General features: G+C 51.1%; 8 protein-coding genes across 8 annotated transcripts; 6 read left to right on the plus strand and 2 right to left on the minus strand.

Annotated features, from left to right (window-relative positions):
- Positions 1–605: 605 nt before the first annotated feature.
- Positions 606–2167, plus strand: BDW70DRAFT_151956 (HMG-box domain-containing protein; the record flags this gene model as incomplete). The annotated part of the gene is made up of 2 exons (XM_073739368.1): positions 606–785; positions 848–2167. 2 exons carry the CDS (start codon positions 606–608, stop codon positions 2165–2167), a joined length of 1500 nt encoding a protein of 499 aa, XP_073593883.1.
- Positions 2168–2850: 683 nt separating this feature from the next.
- Positions 2851–4290, plus strand: BDW70DRAFT_140528 (DNA replication protein PSF1). Its single transcript, XM_073737633.1, has 4 exons — positions 2851–3113; positions 3189–3739; positions 3829–4026; positions 4134–4290. Exons 1-3 carry the CDS (start codon positions 3084–3086, stop codon positions 3920–3922), a joined length of 675 nt encoding a protein of 224 aa, XP_073593884.1. The 5' UTR covers positions 2851–3083; the 3' UTR covers positions 3923–4026; positions 4134–4290.
- A 48-nt stretch (positions 4291–4338) lies between these two features.
- BDW70DRAFT_140529 (sulfate transporter family protein) lies at positions 4339–8461 on the plus strand. Its single transcript, XM_073737634.1, has 6 exons — positions 4339–4976; positions 5039–6367; positions 6415–6614; positions 6663–6896; positions 6942–8116; positions 8178–8461. The coding sequence occupies exons 1-6, from the start codon at positions 4757–4759 to the stop codon at positions 8200–8202; spliced, it is 3183 nt and encodes a 1060-aa protein (XP_073593885.1). The 5' UTR covers positions 4339–4756; the 3' UTR covers positions 8203–8461.
- A 784-nt stretch (positions 8462–9245) lies between these two features.
- BDW70DRAFT_87848 (uncharacterized protein) lies at positions 9246–11505 on the plus strand. The gene is made up of 3 exons (XM_073745090.1): positions 9246–10905; positions 10959–11024; positions 11094–11505. The coding sequence occupies exons 1-3, from the start codon at positions 9595–9597 to the stop codon at positions 11301–11303; spliced, it is 1587 nt and encodes a 528-aa protein (XP_073593886.1). The 5' UTR covers positions 9246–9594; the 3' UTR covers positions 11304–11505.
- Positions 11506–11654: 149 nt separating this feature from the next.
- Positions 11655–12946, minus strand: BDW70DRAFT_140532 (putative mitochondrial carrier protein). The gene is made up of 2 exons (XM_073737635.1): positions 12681–12946; positions 11655–12626 (listed from the first exon to the last, which is right to left on the minus strand). Exons 1-2 carry the CDS (start codon positions 12739–12741, stop codon positions 11707–11709), a joined length of 981 nt encoding a protein of 326 aa, XP_073593887.1. The 5' UTR covers positions 12742–12946; the 3' UTR covers positions 11655–11706.
- A 2751-nt stretch (positions 12947–15697) lies between these two features.
- On the plus strand, positions 15698–16740 carry BDW70DRAFT_169722 (uncharacterized protein). Its single transcript, XM_073742756.1, has one exon. It carries the CDS (start codon positions 15737–15739, stop codon positions 16499–16501), a length of 765 nt encoding a protein of 254 aa, XP_073593888.1. The 5' UTR covers positions 15698–15736; the 3' UTR covers positions 16502–16740.
- Positions 16741–17270: 530 nt separating this feature from the next.
- Positions 17271–18782, plus strand: BDW70DRAFT_140534 (ceramidase). The gene is made up of 4 exons (XM_073737636.1): positions 17271–17478; positions 17539–17725; positions 17809–18325; positions 18374–18782. Exons 1-4 carry the CDS (start codon positions 17389–17391, stop codon positions 18546–18548), a joined length of 969 nt encoding a protein of 322 aa, XP_073593889.1. The 5' UTR covers positions 17271–17388; the 3' UTR covers positions 18549–18782.
- A 38-nt stretch (positions 18783–18820) lies between these two features.
- BDW70DRAFT_169724 (putative toxin biosynthesis protein) lies at positions 18821–20342 on the minus strand (the record flags this gene model as incomplete). Its single annotated transcript, XM_073742757.1, has 4 exons — positions 18821–19716; positions 19775–19883; positions 19946–20084; positions 20148–20342. The coding sequence occupies 4 exons, from the start codon at positions 20340–20342 to the stop codon at positions 18825–18827; spliced, it is 1335 nt and encodes a 444-aa protein (XP_073593890.1). The 3' UTR covers positions 18821–18824.
- Between the last annotated feature and the right edge of the window lie 150 nt (positions 20343–20492).

Raw genomic sequence — 20492 nt, forward strand, 5'->3', positions numbered from 1 at the left:
CCTCCTCCGCTTTTTCATAAGGCACCACTAGCCCGCTCCATTCTTCTCCTGTCTCTCCCCTCTTATTGTCTTCATCTCCTGCTCCTGCTCGCACTCTCACTTCATTACCTCTCAACGGCATCTCTCCATCCTTGATCCATCAACATCGTCGTCCTCCTTGTCCTCCTCGTCTTCCACAAACAAACACACCACTGCCTCCTCTCCTTTTCCTCCATCTTCCCACATCCCTCATCTACCCGCTCTTCACATCCGCTTCTTCAATTCAGACAGCATTGGTTCAAAGTCTCGGTCCAAGGTCTCTGGTTCCATCTGTCTGAGGTCTGAGTCTGTTGTCTTAGCTATCAGCCGACAGAAGACCGCTGCTGTCTCACCTGGTTTCCGCTCTGGCCGGAATCTCTGCTCTCAGTCCATCATAAGGGGCTTTGACGGCTTCATCTTTCGTCCGCTTCCTCTGTGTCTAGTCGTCGACAGACCCAGCCTTCCGGCTTTACCATTCCGGTCCGGAGCAACGTTAATTCTACCATCAGAGTTGGCCCAGGAAGAAGACTATCTCTATCTCTTCGGTGGCAATCACAACGCCAGCCAGTTTACTGCATCACAAAAACATGCAGCGGCGACTGATTGAAAACCACCCGCCTACTCCTCCTCAGTCCACCGACGGCGACTTCGCCTCTGACGCTTCTCAATTCGGTGATATGTATCCGTTATACGACACTCAAGAGCCCTATGGAGACGCCGGGCAAGGCCATGATGAATCTTTCAACGAGCAGAGCTCAGTGACAATTGTGAGTGCTTGCGCAGCAAGGATCTCCTATATCCTCTATAATGAACTAACACGGCCTCGTAGAACATGCGATATGCCCCGACGGCTGAATATTCGCAAAATGTATCCTTGCATCATCCGGTAAGGACTTGGCCCTTCTCACCTACCGCCGAATGTTCTAGGCAGGAGCTAAGTCAAGCACAGGTGCTGCACAACGGAGCTAGGTTCAGTACGCCACCGGCCGATGACGGGTTTGCTTCCGGGAGCCTTGATTCGGCAGCATCCGCCAGGTGGCCGTCACCCGCGCGGAGACAACACGCCTCAAGGGCACGGGTGTTAAGGTCTCCTAGACAGCGACGTAGGGCAAAAAACCGCAGCAATACAGAATCAGGTTTCGTCCTGACGGAACCCCTGAGTGTTTTGACGAAAGACATGACGCATGTCCCCCTCAAAGACATGGAGAGCCATGTAAACAGACCAATTGAGGAACGCCTTGCAGATACAGCCAAGAACGACGGGAAAATCCCTAGGCCCATGAATTCCTTCATGCTCTACCGCTCGGCGTACGCTAATCGGGTTAAAGAGTACTTCAGACAGCAAAACCACCAAGTTGTTTCCTCCGCATCAGGCGCCAGTTGGAACAAGGAAACACCAGAGATCCGGGCAAAGTATGAACGATTAGCGGTGATTGAGAAGAGGAACCACCTGAAGGCATATCCCGGGTACAAATTCACTCCGGCCAAAGACAAGAAGAAGCGTTCCACCTTCGATGATAGCCATTCCTTCAGCGGCGAATTCACGCCCGAGGGCAGTCCAGCACAGCGTAATATCAGCCGGAACAGTACGTTCAGCACTCCTGAGCTTGGCACTAAGTGGAATGGCGGGCACCCAACACCTCCTGACATGGGCAACCATGGCCTGCCGACGGACGGTTACTTCCCATCTTTATGGCCCACAAGCCATCCCGCCAGACAACCAGTGGGAATGATGCTCACATCCGACCCTTCGCACTTCATGCAGCCAGCCTCCAACCCGGAAGATATGCACTATGCTCCGTCGACAACGCTGGCTGGTCTGCCCGGAGCAGCCCACCATGACCTCCTTCAGCCTCAAGGCGGCCAAGTCGACCCCGCATTGCTGAACTACCCCGGTAGCACAATACACCCCGAGGGTGGTTCCCAAGTCTACGGGCATCCCCACTACCAGATGTGGCAGGAGGGCAATAACAATGTTTATGCTCCTTTCGAGGCTTCCATGGAGCCTAGCTCGGACCCTTACGCTGGCGCGCCGTCCATACAACCAGGTATGGACGGCCACGAGACATGGGACTCAAGCCACGGGGCGACTCTCGAGCCCGCTGGCGGTGACTTCGATAACTGGCTCAACCAACCCGCTGGGTACTGATACGCTTCGTCTTTCTCCATCATATAATGGCAAACTGGACGGACCTATTGGAGGATTCTCTTTTTCTCCATTCCTTCCCTTCCATCTGTCTCTAAGACTAATCAACTCACGGCAAGTTTCTCGACAATGAATCTCGCATGACGGTTGTTTGGGTGTGTCTGTTCCCCGTCCGAAGACATTGTTTGGTGTTTCAATTTCTTTCTCAGGGTAATATATCTTCTTATCAGTTGTTTGGTTAACTCTTCCCGGTGTTTGCATTCGGGTGGTGGTCTGTTTTCTTTGCCACTTGGGGGCTAAGTTCCAGGGATTTTCAATAGAGGTATATCGGTTTAGGGCATGGTACTTCCACCCTCATTTAGACTAGAAACCTGTTTTAAAGGCTCTCGTATTTCCTTCAAACGTAAATTCCCTAAAAGCCACATCGATGAAGTGATTGCCAGCCTCTCTGGTAGGTCAAGGTACGGATTATGCGAACTTTCGACGACTGATTTGAGTAATCAGAAGTCCAGAAGGTACATGGTAAGGGCCTTAGCATATCAATATACCGTTGAAAATGGCCAAAAACACTCAAATATCGAGCATCCTACATATCTGCCGAGGGACGGGACAGAAAGAATCTGAGGAATTGATGAGCGTAAAAGGAGCCGCGATGTCCAGCGCTGCGAAAATCTACCAGTATCACGTGGATGACTCCTTAAAAGTGCACCGTGACCGCGATAAGGTCAAGATAAAGAGATCCATCTACCGCGCGCACATTTACAACCACCAAATATTCTATCTAGACCGCATACCATATACCGCTACGAGATTCCCGCCTTCTCAAATAACTCCCAACTTCACCTGCCCCTCATTCCTCCTGACCGCGTACGAAACGCGGACTACCACGCTTTGAACAGGATCGATCGTCCCGTCGCACATGATGTACGGAGAATTAGGCAATAAACTGGTATGCCAACAACCTTCGGGGCTGGAAAAGGAAACCCAGGAAACAACCATTTGTCATATGCTCACTTCATTCTAGGTCCAACACGCCAAACGCACCCAGTCCCTCGCCCACCTTCCACCGTACCAAACCGAGCTTGTCCGTACCGTCGCACGCGAAGTCCGCGACCTGGACCGCGACCTCGCCCACCTCCTGGCCCCATTTGAAGGCTCCTTCAACCCATCTCAAGAACCCGCCGTCGCCTGCGCCCTGCTAGTTGACCATCTCTGCATCCGGCGCAACAAGCGCTGCCTCCTTGCCTATCACCGCGTGCGCACAGAGAAACTCGAAGAGCTATGCTGGAAGGGAATTGATGTGCTAGAGCAGCAGCAGGCGACTGCGGGGGGAGACGATGGAGGGCAAATGGGAGGGCAGAACTCAGAGAGCACAGGCGCGCAGGGTACTAGCGGGAACGAAAGCTCGCTGAGTCCCGAGGAGGAAGAGTATTACCGGGAGTACAGCGACATGCTAGCTACGTACAAGGGGCAGTGGACGGATATCGATCTTACGGGGAGCTTGGAGCCGCCGAAGGATCTGTTTATTGACGTGAGGGTCCTGAAGGATGCGGGGGAGATCCAAACGGAGTATGGGTATGTTCTCCAGCGTTTGCATGATGACTTGCGTCTGGCTTTGTTTTTTTCGCGTCGGCAAGATGTGTCGCTAACCTGTCTCGCTGCAGGGTCATTAACCTAACGAAGAACAGCCAGCTTTATGTGCGACATGGCGATGTGGAACGGCTCATTGCGCAGGGGTTTCTGGAACGGCTGAGTTGATGGCCTTTGATGCAGCACAATGCTTACGACGCTTTGTTGGAGTTGGAAGTGATTTTTGTGATACCCTTGTTCTTAGCCTGTACTATTGTGCAGTAGTTAATAGACTACTGCCGCAGACGATCTTTAGCATATCCTTTTGTTTGATAGTCGTTTTACATAAAAAGAGTAAGACGAGTTCGGGCTCGGGTAACTATCGATTTCTATGACTAACCTGGGCGGAGAGCTTGGCTGCTCAAAATACCAGTAAGTGGAGGTGTCAAAATGCAGCACGAGCAGGTCAGACGTTAATTTCCGCACTACTGTGGCTCAGATTAGCTGATCTCCGACGAGCTTGTCATCTGTAGTAGATACTACACATTGTAGCGCACCGGCAGTTATCGTTCGTATCTCACATTGAAGCCAAGCGGGTTGTCGCTTGATTTTATGCATTATCGATTCCAGCTCCGACTTAAAAACGACGGACAGGCACCAAGTGGGCCCACCCGAATCCAGAACCCTCCCCAGATAAGACTTTTTAGTCAATTCGCCGATAACAGCCTGCAAAAGCGCAAACCCATCAAAGCTTGGGACCGCCCATACTATTTTGCCAGACTCTCAGTCTCGCTCTGCCAACCACCGCTCAGCTCTTCCATCTAACCAACCTGATCAATCTCCCGTCTCATGTCGTCGCCTGCATATCCCCGGCGTTGCGAATTGCATCCATCGCCATAAGTCTTGCGTCATCCCCCCAGCTGCCGCTTGAGTGGATTCGGAACCCAACTACTACGGTACCGCAATTGAAGCCTGGATTGCGAATCAACACCCCTCACCTCTTCTATTCGTGCCTAGACAGCTATGGGCGTTCTAGGGCGCCGGCAGCGCGCCGACTCGCAAGCCTCCCACCCTCCACCAATATCAAATGACAATGTTGCTCCCGACACAATCGATACGCTCACTGGGCCTAGTTGCTTTACTCGCGTTCCGGAGCCGGAACCCCAAGTACCTGGAGGGACAGGGACGAGTTACAGGACACCGAGCCGGTCATTCTATCACCGCTCTTTCCATAATGCTTCCGGTACGCGCTTATTGAGAACCTTTGGTCATGTTTGATAGCTAGCGGTTACTGACCGAGTCTAGACCCGGCTCACTACTCCTCTCACGGGCTTCGAGAACAAACTGCGGAGTTGGCTTCCCTCGCTTTGACCCGAGAACCGAGGGCTCTACCACAAGCTATGGAGGTATTTCGAGCTGTGGATGGATCCGCCGAGTCGGTTGCGCCGTTGTCGCTGTCAGGGCCAGATAGGATGCAGGAGATGGGACATACGCCGACAGTCCATTCTGGGGCCTCGTCGGTTTTGACAGCTCTGATCCGTGATCCGTCTTCGAGCGTCAGCAGAGAAGGGGGAGAGAGAACCGGGGATCGAAACGAGGAGGGTGAGCATGCCCATCCAGCTGGGCCGTCTGCTCCGGGCAATGCCGATGAAGAAGAGGACACGAGCACGGAGTGGACATCTTTGCTGGCCAAGACGCCTTCGAGACCATCTAGGAACTATGGGGCAACGGGTGATGTTGAGAGTCAAGTGTATGCTCCGAAGGAGACTCAAAGGGCTCTTCCGAGTGCTCTTACGACAGTATCGACGTGCTTTCAGGTACTTGCTCATCCGAAGTCGTGGGATCGCCGAACGGTATGGCGGCAAGGCGTTGTCCGTCCGTTCAGTCTGCTGCCCTCGGTATTTCTTGGTCTACTGCTAAACATTCTGGATGCTCTCTCATACGGGATGATCCTCTTTCCGTTGGGCGAGCCGATCTTCTCTCATCTAGGATCAGATGGTATATCGATGTTCTACGTGAGTACGATCATCGCTCAGCTTGTCTTTTCCTGCGGGGGCTCGATATTTCGCGGGGGAATAGGAAGCGAGATGATTGAGGTCGTCCCATTCTTCCACCAGATGGCGTTTACAATCCTAAACCGCGTTGGGCAAGACAATCCGAAATCGGTGATAGCCACCACGATCCTGGCATTCTCGTTCAGCTCCATCCTTACAGGCCTGGTATTTTTCCTCATGGGGACATGCAAGATAGGCTCGCTTATTGGGTTCTTCCCCCGGCATATCCTTATCGGATGCATTGGGGGTGTAGGCTTCTTCCTTATTTTGACTGGTCTCGAAGTCTCAGCTCGATTGCCTGGGTCTTTTGAGTTTGATATACCTACCATGCAGAAGCTTTTCAACCTGGCTGCACTGGCCCTCTGGGTAACGCCGCTGTTGCTCGCGATTGGCCTTCTTGTCCTCAAACGTTTCGTCAGATCTAACTATCTAGTTGGTGCTTATTTCATTGTTGTCGCCTTATGTTTCTATATCGTCAAATTCATTGCGCATATTCCCATGGATTCTTTGCGAAACAGCGGCTGGGTGTTTGATGCCCCCTCATCATCAAATCCCTGGTACCACTTTTATACCCTCTATGGTAAGTCAACTGCCACTGCTAAGTCGGATCCTGTCTGACTAGTTTAGACTTCTCAGCTGTCCACTGGCCCGCGTTTCTCGACACCGTTCCAGCAATGTTTGCGCTCACATTCTTCGGAATTCTGCATGTTCCAATCAATGTGCCGGCCCTGGGGATCTCCACCGGCGAAGATAACCTAAATGTCGACCGGGAGTTGATAGCTCACGGTGTGACGAATGCCCTTTCAGGGTTTGCTGGTAGTATCCAGGTAATACCGCGGTCAAGTTTCTGAGGATCTTAGTCTAACATGTTATAGAATTACCTCGTATATACCAATAGCCTGCTTTTCATCGACAGTGGCGGAAACTCCCGCTTAGCTGGCGTTATGCTTGCAGGAGCTACTGCGGGCATTATGCTGGTTGGACCTGTGATAGTGGGGTTCATCCCTGTCATGGTCGTAGGGGCTTTGATTTTCCTACTGGGGATTGAATTGATGGAAGAGGCGCTGGTCGATACCTGGGGGAAGTTACACCGACACGAATATTTGACGGTAAGTTAGAGTGCGCAGTTTATATGCTTGCAACTGATTTTCTAGGTTGTCATTATTGTTGCGACTATGGGCGTTTGGGATTTCGTTGCGGGTATCCTGGTAGGCATTATTCTGGCGTGTTTGAGCTTCGTTGTTCAAACATCGCGCAAGTCTGCCATTCGCGCCACGTACTCGGGCAAAGTTGCTGGGTCTACAGTTCGTCGGCCCCCAATCCAACAGCGATATCTGAAAGAGGCTGGGCAGCAGACCTTGATCCTCAAGCTCGGTGGTTATCTCTTTTTCGGAACGATTGTGGATGTGGAGAGCACGATGCGAGGGTTGATTGAAGATGAAGCATTCAGTAGACTTCCAATCAGGTTCATCATCTTGGACCTTTCTCGGGTATATGGCGTCGACTTCTCGGCGGCGGAGGCGTTTACGCGTATCAATCGAATCCTAAAGAAGAGGAACGTGCGGATGATGATCTCCGGGCTCGACGTGGAGGGCGATGTCGGAAAGAGCCTCCAGAATGTGGGACTGTTCGAACCAGAGCTTACTGTGCGGATATTCGAGGACTTGAATTCAGCACTGGAGTACTGCGAGAATGAGTACCTCAATGTCTTTTACAGCCATCGAGAAGCGTTGCTGAGGAGGAAGGCCGCTCCTCAGAACCTCGAGGTTCCAGCAATCCAGCACCGTTCTCAGTTAGCCGAGGGCTTTGTAGGCTCCCCGCGCCATCAATATCTCCAGCGCGCAGCCACAACGACACTCAGCGAAGACGAAAGCGCAATCCTGCCCCCAGCAGCATGGTCGGCGATGCGCCAACCCCTCCCTCTCCTCCTCCAGACCTTCCAAGGCCTAACCTCGCGCAACGAAGATTTCTGGTTCGCTGCGTGCCCTTACTTCGTCCGCACGACCTATGCAATGGGTACAACTCTATTTCGAGAAGGCGACGTCCCCGACGCATTCTATCTTCTCGAGTCTGGAATGCTGCGCGCAGAGTACGATCTCCCGCAGGGCCGGTACTTTGAGCTCATTGTCGCCGGACGGCCGTGCGGCGAGCTGCCATTCTTCAGCGAGACGCGGCGGACGGCCACGGTGAAGGCAGAGCAGGACTGCGTGACGTGGAGCCTTAATGCGGAGAATTGGAAGGCCCTTAAAGAGGAGGAGCCGGATGTCGCGCGCGAGTTGCTGACGGTCAGTCTAAAGCTGACGACGGAGCGGATGGATAGTATTACTTCGTGAGTCCTTGCCACCACCACCAATCCCATTACTATCGGGCGCAGCTGACCTAGCTATTAGTTATGTCCTTACGACGGCGGCATGACGTGATGACTTTGGGTGCTTGTGGTAATTTTTGATTTAGCCGCTGCAGTTGGTGGGTGGTATGTCTTGGTGCGGGTAAGCAGATAGAACTGTAAATACGGAGTATATCCCTGATCTGTGGTGGTCTTTCATGAGGTGGAGGGCGTTATTATTAGCATTGACCTTTTGCATCAGTCTGTAGGGTACCGAAATCTTACGGTGTGAAACGACCTTGCGACGTACAGAGTGTAGTATGTCAGGAACGTGGCACTAAGCTTATCAATATCAATCTATTAACTATCTTCAACTATCTTGCAAAGAGGTATTTCTAGGACGTAGGTTTCAGGAACAAAATTCGTGACAGTTATGACATACCAGTTCTGGATCCTTCAAATTTACCTTTTGGGTTCTGACAGCGGGGTACCTTGGGCTTTGGTACCTAAGTGGCGGACCTCGCTCTTCGGTACTGAGCAGATAACCGACTCGATAATACAGTAATACAGTTTGCAGCTGCGCCCACAATGAAAAGCCGCAACGTGCAAAGCAAACTACAAATGTTTGACGTCTCAAAGCATCTGCATTCTGGAACGGACGTGCAGATGTCCTGTCGTCTGTAATCTGTACGACAGCGGGCTTTCGCCGGTTTGATAACCATTGCTATAATAATCTTGGAAATCAAAAATTACCCAAATCTGGAATGGGACAAGGCTGAGCCGCTGAGGTCAGTGGGGTCGGCAAGTTGCCGTCTAGCCTGCACTATGCAGCTGCCACCAGGAATCTCTCCAGAATGCTCTTGTCTGATACTCCTGTTGAGCCAGGTTTGGATTTTTGGACGTCCTCGGGAAGAGCCGCCATGTTCCTCGGATCAGAGACGACGATAAACCCAAAGAAATAGACAAATAATTCAGTAGATACTAGAAGTTTCATCTACCGCCCTATCGCCATGATAATAATAGGTAGCCCAGCCACTGCATAGTCATCATCGTCACTACTGCAGTGGGATGTCATCCAATCCAGGCTTTCAGATGATCAGCCGCCGCCCAAGCGCCCAATGACGCCGATTTCCCCCACTCCAGCTGAGCCGCCCACTATACCATTCATCACCCTCTCAGACGGTCTTCTCCCCTCCTCTCGTCTTTTCTTCCCCTTTTCCCATCTGTCCTCTGTCCGCTGGGCTGCCTCTCATCGCCTGTTTCATCTCCTGTGACATTCATCTACCTGACTGGTCACTGTTGCCTGGCGGTTCAGCCGCACTGCCCCTCGTCTGCCATTTTGGCCCCTCGACCACTCTTGTATCTGCTCTCTGACTGTTCTTACCTTGCATTAGCTCTCGTGTTCCATCTGCCACAAAACTTATATTTATCATTTGTCGTCGGAGTCTTTATATATCCAGTGGTTATCTCTTCAAAGCAAAATGCGCCGATACGCCCACCGCACCCCGCTCACCGACTCGGACGACGACTTCTCAGAGTCGGACTTCTCCATGATGGAGGGAGCCCGCAGGCACGTTAGAAGACGATCCATTTCCCGCACTCGCTATGGCCCCAGTCACAGCAACGCCTATTTGAGCCCGCACGGCACTCTCTACGAAGACGTGCACATCAAACGGTCCGCCTCGACAGGTGCCCGCCGCGACCGCGAGCGGCACCGAGACCGAGAGCGAGACCGTGATCGTGACCGTGAGCGCGACCGGGACCGCGAGCGAGTTGACCGCGTGCAGCCGTCGACCGTGATCGTCGACATCAAGAACGAATCGCGCAATACTAGCTCCAACAAGAACCGCAAGCAGCACCGCGAATCCGCCTCCCATATCCTCGATGACCCCTACTTGGAGCCCTATGAGGATGACCCCGATGAGGTTGCCATCCGCCGTCGTCACCGTTCGCGGCCCCGCGCGAGTACAACCAGCGTCTCCCGCTCCCGCGATCCGTCTCCCCTTCACCCGGCCCGTGACTATGACCTTGTCATTGACCAGCGGCTACTGGAGAAGAACGATCAGCGCCAGGACCTCGAACTCCTGCGCCAGCAGCAGGAGATTAAGCATCTGGAGCGGCAACTGGCCCGCTACCGCGGGGAGCAGCATGAGGTCCGCATTGTAAAAGACGAGGAAGATCGCTATGAGGACGATATCAGCGATAGACTACGACGGCTCCAGAGGTTTGAGGAGCAGGAACGTCTGGAGGAGGAGAAGCGTAAGGCTGAGCGTCAATATAGGCTGCAGAGGCTCGAGCAGGCGGAGCGTGAAGCCGCGGAACAGGAAGAGGTGCGCAAGAAACTGCGCCATGAGCGGCTGGTGGAGTTGCAGAAGAAAATTGATGAGGAGGAAGAGCGCGAACGCATCAAGAAGGAGATCCGCGATGAGGAGGCGAGGATTGCCCTTGCTGAGCAGGAGAAAAAGGCTAAGGAGGCGCGGATGAAGGCTGCCGCTGTTGAGGAGTGGAAGCTTGCGCAGGAACGGGCTGCGATTGCGGAGCGGGAGGCTGCGGAGAAGCGCGATAAGGAATTCAAAGAGCGCCTACGGCTCGAGTTCGGCATGACGCCCGACGAGTTTGCGGAGTTTATGAAGAAAAAGAATCAGAAGGAAGAGAAGAAGGAGAAAGAAGAGAAGAAGGAGGAAAAGAAAGAGAAGGAAAAGGAGGAGAAGAAGAAAGAAGAGAAAAAGGAAGAGAAGAAGGAGGAGAGGAAGGACGAGCTCATTGAGCAACGCAGGTCTACTTGGATCAAGGTACGCTGCCCTAAACACTATCATAACTCTACCCTCCTCTAACCGTGCAACAGGTCCATCGCAAACATCTCCTCCCAGAAACCCTAGACACATATAGACTCCCCTGGTCATGGGATGATGTGAGTTTTATACATCTATATCAGCACTACCCACCTGCACAACCAGACTGACCGTTCATTCTACTCCAGGTTGACGGCAACTACCTCATCATTAAGACGTGGATCAGCGAAGACCTGCAGGAGGAGCTCTTCCAGCACACCCGCCGCATCCGCGATGGTAAAATCCTTACCCAGACCTCCAGCACCCTGACTGAGCTCCGCGTCAACGACCGAAACAAAGATAAGATGTACCTCGTTAGAAAAAAGAGTCCCAGTCGGAGGTCTTGGATTTTCACCTGATTGCGCTCATCCGCTGTTGCCATCTATCCAAGCTACATGTCATGGTTAAGATTGGATTTGATGGACTGGAAGTTTTGTTTTTGTTCTGGTTTGATTTTGTCCTTCACTCCGCTTACTGACCTTTATATCCTTTGCTTTTACTTGCTTTTCTTTGTCATTCACTGCTCCTTCGGTTACGAATCTCGGAGGGGTTCGAGTACTTCGGTTGATTGTCTGCAGTGGTTGTCATGAGTTGCGATTTGAATTTACTATCTACGATACAGACATGATGAAACGATTTGACGATAGATGCTCTTGTTTCCGTCCAGACCCCATCGCATCAGATATCCACCTATAGTACATACCAAAATACATTACACCATACCCCAACATCACATAGATGCAGTAGATAGTGCCGTTATCTCTACAATCTGGCCTCGGCCTCATCCCTCGCCCACCTCATCTCCGCTCTCAGAATCAATTCCTCATACACCGTCCACGCAAGCGCCGAACTGAGCGCCTTCCGTCCAATCCTCAGCCCCAACCCCCCAAACAAACTACGTATACCGTCTTCCCTGACCATCAACCGCACAGCACGTATCATGTTCCCGTACTTCCCCGGCATAAGCTGCAACCGCGTCTTAACTGCATCGAACGGGTTCGTGATTGCCGTCGCCAGACCAGCTGCTAGACCCCCTGAGACGAAGTTTATAGACGACGACGACGAAAGTTCTGTGCTGGATGTTGTTGCTGAAAGGTACCGCTTCAACTGCTCGTAGAAGAGGACATAGAGACCCGCATACGGCGCATCCCGGGCAGCCGTTGCGCCAAATCCGGAGAAGAGACCCCTTACTCCCTCCGTACGCACGATATCCCGGCCCGCGGAGTATAAGCTCCGGTACGCGTAGTAGTCCGACTCGTACCGGACTTTGAGGACGGTAACGGGCATCATGACGAAGCCCGCGGCGACCCGCGCCGCGGCTCCGGTGGCGAGGTTTGCGCTGTGGGAGAGTTTGGGGAGCGCCGAAGACCCGTTTCCTATTTTCTTAACATCTGCATCATACTCGGTGAGCGATGTTGAAGCGAGGCTCGTTCGTAACGCGTTGAGCGACGTAAAGTATAACGCGGAGCCGAAGCCCGTCCGGAGCGCGGAAGGGAGAGTTCCGCGCCAGAGATTCCGGACGGGGTTAGGTGAAGACAGGATTGTCTTTACGGTTGAGAAGACGGAGGAGGGATGAGCGGATTGCTGGACGCGGGTTTTGAGGAGATCGGCTGGTTGGAGGAGGATGGAGGATGTGAGGCCGGAGAGGAGGCCGGCTCCGAAGTGGAAGGTGGTTTTGGAGGCTGACGGGCTTCTGTTAGCGATTTGTTTGCTGGGATTGGATTGTATTAAGGTACATTTTGAGACCGGCTTCACTGCCGGGACGTACGTAGCTTGAGGACTTGCACTGTTGGACATATCGCCGGTGCTTCCAGGGCCCGGGATGAGATCGAGTACGATCGATCTCCCCGTTGGGCTGAACGGAAGCAGTAGTCTTTTCTGAGTTGACCAAGGTGAACCGTTGTAAAACACGGTCAGATTCTGATTCTTGGATACCTCGTCAGCATTCTAGCCCAGTAGCAGTGCGGAAGGTTGGGGGAGTTGCTGCAATAGACGGTGTAGATAGTGGAGGGTGGATAGTTTTTTCAGACCTGGATGAAGTCATTGGATCATCTATCCGAGGCTGTGCGGAAAACCTCTGATTGGTCGATAATGATTCACAGTCAGGGCCCACTGACAATGTCGGTTTCGGAATCTGCCTAGGTAATGACTCTGACTTTCCGCTTCCAGTTAGTCTTGCCTCTTAGAGGATAGCCGCGCTGTACGCTGTATTGTCATCCCCGCTTAAGTACAGAAGATCCGTCGACACTCCTCAGTCCCCTAATCTATTCTTAAATATCTCGACTCCCGTTCCCGCAGCCGCAGTTGGCGTGGGAGACGACGGGCCGTACTCGTATATTGGCCAGTGTTCCTATTCGTGTGATGATAGTATCTCCTTTTGCCAACATTTAGTATTCCCATACCTAGCACCGCAGTGAGGCCCAATATAGAGCCATCGCCTAAGGGTGAGTGGGCTAGCAATTCTCATAGTATCATTGAATTATAAGTCTAAGGGCTGGGCCAAATCCACAATATCCTTTATTGTCTGGTACGTAGATGCATAGATTGCATCCATGCACCTGACTTGCTAGTCGCCAGTCATTCTATGCCATTTCTTGTGCACTGGAACGCCTATTGCATGCTCCATGATTATATATGTTTTGTCTACAGTATTTGTTTCATCATTGCTGTTATGGACAAGTATTAGTATTGGGAATTTTGTCTTTGCATTTTTGCATAACTTAGTCGGTATTGAACAAGTGGCAAGAGATTGCAATAAGCTCATACAATAGATTCCAGAACGGCGCCTGTGTCTCCTCTTCCCTGAAACTGATGCTTAGGGGGAAGAATGAGACGAGTGTTGGGATAATATTATTTGTTTATCTAACGGGGCGATATAGAATAATTAATAGTATGTATTAAAGACTAAATCATGGAATGATATTGTATGATTAATTTTAGCTCCTAGTTAAAAGCTGTAAGTCATTCAAACACAGTTCTGTGGCTGGTAGACTCGCAGCTTCTTACCAGATCTTCCTGTATACCTGTACTAACTGTCTGTGGAAACAGGGCAAGCTGCAAATCCTAGCCAATGAATACCAAACCAATCCGGAGCTTATGACTTGGTTCATTTTTTTTCCCCTATAGATAGCTTGTTAGGAGCAGCTTCCCCATGAGTACTTAGAATTTACCCAGCCTGAAGCCAACCCAGCATGACCGGATTGCTAGGTTCCTTGGTGGTAACTATTGCCTTAAAGATATGACGCCCAGCCAAAGCAAATACCACAGCTGCATCTTGAAAACTGTGGTAACAAACTCGACCGAACGCCCTGATCCTGGTAATTTTGGCTGAAAATATACGCCGTCCGAGTGTCCACACCCCCCTGATACAATGCCTGGAAGCTTTACGCCATTTGGCGAATCTCACCTTGGGCCAAAGTATCTGGTTATGCATTAGAGGACATCCATTGAGATGGGCTAAGAACAGTACGATATCTAGCCTATTCTACGGTCGAAAAGCAACCGTGTTACCAGGTTGTTCCATACCCAGTTGGATCATATAATACTGGGTTTCTCTAAACTTACGGTAGAATATTTGGCAGTATAGTTTTGTGAACTTCCTTCCGCATCCATCCCAGGGCTTTTGGCTGCTAAATATATCACAAGTCTATGGCGCTTGGGTTTTATCTTGGTTCCTGGTAGATATTCCAGAATTGTCTGGACCCCAGCAAGGATAGACTAATATATGGGTATCCAGATTTCGCCTGGCCTCACGCCTAAGAAGTAGGCCCTTCCATGATGGAGTCCGGAGAGACTTAGCATGAATGGCTTTAGGGATCATGACCTATCAATGCTAATATCTCTAAATGCTTGAAATTGATTGCTATCAACAATCCTCAACAATGGACCCTGCAAAATGTCTTATAATTGCCTCGGTAGTGCCCAATGGATAAACCCCTTTGGAATGATGCTGGCCACGGCCATCATGAGGAGGTAGTACGGCTTCGAGTATCACAATTCGCACTTTATTTGGGAATTTGCCGTCAGAAAGCATGGATTTGAGACTTAGGTGATATTACTTAACATGGTGTAAAAATTGTCCGATCCTCTGGCTGCTATTGCCCAAGCTCTTAATTTGTATAGCCTCACCAAGCCTGAGAACCTTTCTTAACAACGTCCATACTCAAAGCGGCTCCCCTACGAATCCATAATCCTCAGCTAGCATGTCGAAGTAATAGCACTGCATGCATGCGAATATTATGGAAACTGCTGCTTTACAAACTCCTCTTAAACCTCAAACGACCCGTCCTCCCCATTAATAGGAAAGCAACAGGTTCCATTAATGGTGTGATTGCTTCCAATCAGAGGTTTTAAATTGTCTGTGTGTTATCGCTCAAACAAACAGCCAGCCGAATTCAGAACAACTCCGGAACGCCGCGCGATAATTGATGGCTCCCAGTTCCCCGATGCCAGAAAAAACCAACTCACTCGCCTCGAGGCTAGAGCTTTGCCTAACCAGCCTCTAAAACGGGCTTTCGGCATTAAGAATGCTTTTACGACTGGTAATGAGGCCGAGGCGAAGGATTTTGTTGAGAATGTGCGTCGATCAATTGAGGTTTCGGTTGTTGACTGGCATGGTCTTGCTGGCGCACTTCATTGTATGCTTGAAAGCATAATCGAAGAGAACCGCGATGAAGCTCGAGTCAAAGTAACGCTTACCCCGACTGTGCAAGCTTTGGTGCTGAGGGAATCGTTTTGGATCCTCTTTCAGATGGGGGAGGATGCCCACCTAGAAATCATAAACAGCACTTGGATGAAAATGAAAAAAGGAAGAGTCTTGGAGTTCAGAGATAATATTGTTCTCCAAGCCCGTCTCACCGCTGTCTTCGCGAATCGCGAGACCAACATCAACATTCTAGACCCTGCTTCAAACCCCCTGAATCTGATCTTGCCCAGTTTCGAGACTGTCTGGCGGATTGTCCTAAGGCTGTTCGTCGTGCTCCACCGTCATGAAAACGAAGACTATAAGCGGACCCTTCTCGAGTTCGTCCGGAATCCTACACTTACCCAATATCGCCTCCGACCTGATAATGGCGTCTCTGTTGAATTCCTCGTCAAGGAAGCACTGCGCCTCTACCCACCCACGCGACGAATTCGACGTGCATACCAGTTTTCCGGCTCCGATCCCAGCAATCGAATTAGCGATATCTCCAGAGCAAACGTAGAAGGCTGCCATCTCGATGATGAAATCTGGGGTCCTGACGCATTAGAATTCAAGCCTGCTCGATGGAGCAAGATGTCTTCGGTGCAGAGGCAGAGTTTCCTGGCGTTTGGAGGTCCACCGTCCCTATGCCCGGCAGGCCATGTCTTTGGGCCAATGGTCATTGGGCTACTTGTTGGTGTTATGCTGGATGTTTTTGGAAATAAGAATGGGGATGGTGGGGAGTGGGTGATGGGTTCGGACGATGAGAGGGATGTGAGCGAAGTGCGTTCAAGAGAGAGACTAAGAAATGAGCGGGATGCTTATGGAGGGCTTTTCCTTGACCTTATTTCTAGACGTATAGATGTTAGTTCTTGAGCAAGGGTTAATTTGGAGTTACCGTGTGACTCAAGAGTTGGATACGCAGTAGTGCACCAGAATTTGGAGTGGTATTTGATCATGTACGACGCTCTATTATCTTCCTTATGAACGAAATACTGGCCGATGATATGATTTCCGATTCCGGCTGAGAGCGCTGAGGATAGCAGAACACAACTGTCCTACAATTAGCCCTTGACGAACTCGATGCTTGAAATACTCTGATAGTCGAACGGTTGATCCGGTGAACATAGAACCGCGTTTTTCCACAATCAATCCAAGTCAAATCCAGGCCAATAGATATAAGCTTCAAGTCGAGCAGTGCGTCAGCAACAATTGTCTTTCCATGGTGATGGGTGAACCTTGAAATAGTCAAACGAAGCCGCCTGGATATCACGTGGCTCGTGGTTCTAGATCAATTCTGTAGGGCGGCGGAAAGTAACTGGCATGTGTACGAAAGAGTAACGTCTGGAGGTAGCAAGTAAATTTTTGTTGGATTCACAGAGCCTATGTGGCTTGTCACCAGATCATTGTTAGGCGGGAATTTATCCAGGTCAAAGGTCACAACAGAGGCATTCGAGCACACTTCTCTAGTGGGTGCATATTATAGACGATATGCGGAGTACTTTCTGGCCCACTTAGATACATCAGGGTATAGCTGACTCAGCCAATCGGCATGCGAGTTTACTTTGAGTACCACCGACCGAATGACCGACGACGTCACAGGCCCGATCGGTTCCTGCTGATTTGAACCAAAGCCCACGCCCACAAGGCTTTGCTCCCTGCATTATTATCAAATTGTTATTGTTGAGATCACATCCCTATCATTCCTGATTGTTCTTCAGGGCACATCGGGTTATACGGATTCTGTCTGCGTCTCGTCTATTATGCGTCTCCTCCCCTCTATTCCGTATCCCCCGCCGTCTCAAGATGGGTATTGGCATCCTGTTACCTCGACCCTGAACTGGTGCGAGGAGGTGAGATTCTGTTCTTGATGAGAACACCATGGATGAAGGACTAATCATCGTGTTGTATAGGACTACTACGCTACCATCTACTCAGCCGAGATCGTCAACACCCTCACAAACCTCCTGTTCATGGCATTGGGCGTAAAGGGCATCCAGAGCTGCCGGCGCAATCGACACGATACAATCTTCCAGGTGGCATACTACGGCTACCTTGTCGTCGGAACAGGCAGCTTCCTGTTTCACTCGACGCTGAAATGTAAGCCTTCTTTATTCCTTGTGCCGTCGTATGACAGGGGTCCCATGTGATTGCGATTGAAACTGATCGCCGTCGCAATCCAGACCCAATGCAACTAGTAGACGAACTTTCTATGATATACACCACATGTCTGATGTGCTATGCCTCCTTCTCCTACTCCCGCTCAAACAATTACCGCATCTTCCTGAGCATCTTCCTCACCACGCTCGCGGTCTTCATAACCCTGTATTACCACTACCTCCAGAACCCGGTCTTTCACCAAAACGCATATGCCCTGCTGACGGCCATTGTGCTCATCCGGAGTATGTACACAATGGAAATGAAGCTGCGTCCGTCCTGGCGCCACTCGACGGAAGAAGACAGACTCGAGCGGGAGAAGAAGGGTCTTCCGGTTCTTTCTAAGGAACGGCAGCGCTATGAGAATGAGCGGGACCTGAAGACGCTCAAGACAATGTGGCTTATGGTTGGCTATGGGCTGAGTGTCTTCCTGGGGGGATTCGCGATCTGGAATCTGGACAATTACTTTTGTAGCACAATACGGCAGTGGCGAAGAGAGATTGGCCTTCCCTGGGGAATTCTGCTGGAAGGACATGGATGGTGGTAAGTTGAGTTCCGTGTGACTTTGAACCCTACTAATAACTCGAACAGGCATATCATGACCGGTACCGGCGCGTATCTGTACATCGTCTGGGGCATCTGGCTGCGCCACTGTTTAAACAATCGACAGGAGGAATATCACCTATGGTGGCCGCATATTTGGAATATCCCCGAGATAGTGCGGACATCGGTCAAGACGAACGGATCGGCGAAGAAATCGCAGTGATGTACCAATCAAACTCCTAAAAAGCTTCTCTCGTTGATTATCTTTACGTCAGGCGGCGTGGAGTGTTTATTGTTAAGCGTTTATGCATCGGATACCTCACTCCTGAATTTTTATGTTTGTCTTGATGGGTTGGTCCGCTGATAGACGTCCGGCTCTGTGTGGTTGAAATAGATATCCTATAGAGGCTAAAAGACGCTCCTAGAACAATACCAACTCACGTATTCATATGTGCAATCTATACCACTCTAGGTTGAAGACATACGTATTCAAGAAGCGTCACAGCTTCGACTTCGAGTCTTTCTTTTTAGGCCGCACAGGAGCAGGTACATGCGCCTTCCACCGATGATCGATAGTAACCTTCTCGATCTTGGACTTTTGACCCCACTGATCCTGGAACATCTTCTCTTCCCCTCTCCAGCGCTGTAATTCCGGTCCAAGCCACTTACTAGCTTCTTCGGCGCATTGAACTGGCGCTTCCTGGGCGACAAGATGTCCTTTACCCTTGAGTACTACGTCTCGAACGCGGCCAGCCGTGACTCCGCCACTGCCACCGAGTCCAGTCCCTGTGTGGGCTAATTTATCCGCTATCATCGTTGGCGTGGACATGTCTGATGTGCCGCCGAAAATATATAACACGCTCGGCCGGAGATGGGGAAGTTGAGCAAAGATGCGGGACGGCTCAGGGCGGTAGAAGGGCCAGGAGCCTAAATGATCGGGGTCGAGATCTGGGTGTGTGACTTTGTTCACAGGTACGGCGAATCCCGGCGGCCCGTCGTAGTTGGGTCGAGAGAAGGTGAAGACTTCTTGGTGGAGGGTTGTTCGCAGAGTTACAGGGTGCTCAGCGCTGTTGTTCGAGGCGACACTCGAGGAGGATTCCTCGAGCGGGTAGATGGATGTAGGTAGGTCTCGGAGACCGTATCTAACCCAGCGTTCCAGAACGCGGGGATCCCAGGCTTGGTAGAATGGGTTCCTCTTGAATGAGTCTAGCGCTGCCCGACGTGAGGGCCAATAGTCGCGTCGATAGGTAGAGGATTGAGTGGTTTTGGCAATGACGAGTTTCTGCTTTCCTAGGTCGCCTGCGTCTAGCTGTGTCGTTTGCCGTTGGATAACGGGGTCTAGCAGGATGAGGCTATGAAGGAGGCGGGGATGGATGATTGCTAGCTGAGCACTGAAGAATTCACAATTAGTGGTGGCCGCACATCAGTTGTAAGGATATGGAAACAAACAGATGTGCACCGCCCATACTGTGACCGACTCCAACGATAGGGCGCGGCATCTCCTTGCGCTTAACATTGACAAGGTGGAGGAGGTCCCGGGGATGGTCAAACCAGCTGGCTGTTGACGCACTGAGTCAGCTACAGTGTAGCGCTGAGGTATAAGCTACGACTTTCACCCACGGTCATTTCCTAGTAGGTCTTCGTTGACCACACTGCTTTGTCCCTGGTGCGCAACATCGGCCATCCAGATACTCCGTATTCGAAACCCGTTTTCTTTTGACCGAGCATGTAATTCTTCCCAAAGAGGCTCGTAGAGCTCCTGTGTAAGCCATTGTCAGCGCGGGATCTTCGTTGAGACAAAATGTCTATAATCCTGTCATACCTTGGGAAAGCCATTCGCATGCGCCGCAAGTATAGTGACATCACCGGGTTGCGGACTAGGATTATCCAAGGGAATGTATTGTTTCACAACCAAGCTCAGGACGTCTTCCTGTTCGTTCGCAGTAGCACCGGGGTATTCCCGAATGTGCTGACCGGGAACTGTATGCTCGACGATGCGAAAAGGACCAGTTAACATGGTGATACTCCCCGCTGTCTAAGTAAAAAAATACTATGGAATCACAGATCATTTGAAGCTGCAGGCCCAGAGGTTAAGAATAAATGGGGGCTGACCCGCCGGCCTGGGGTATCGGGAGCATCCGAGTAAACTGTTGCCGAGGGGGCGCCT

The sequence above is a fragment of the Aspergillus foveolatus genome (genome assembly GCF_047715535.1).
Source record: "Aspergillus foveolatus strain CBS 279.81 unplaced genomic scaffold BDW70scaffold_43, whole genome shotgun sequence".
Taxonomy (NCBI): Eukaryota; Fungi; Ascomycota; class Eurotiomycetes; order Eurotiales; family Aspergillaceae; genus Aspergillus; species Aspergillus foveolatus.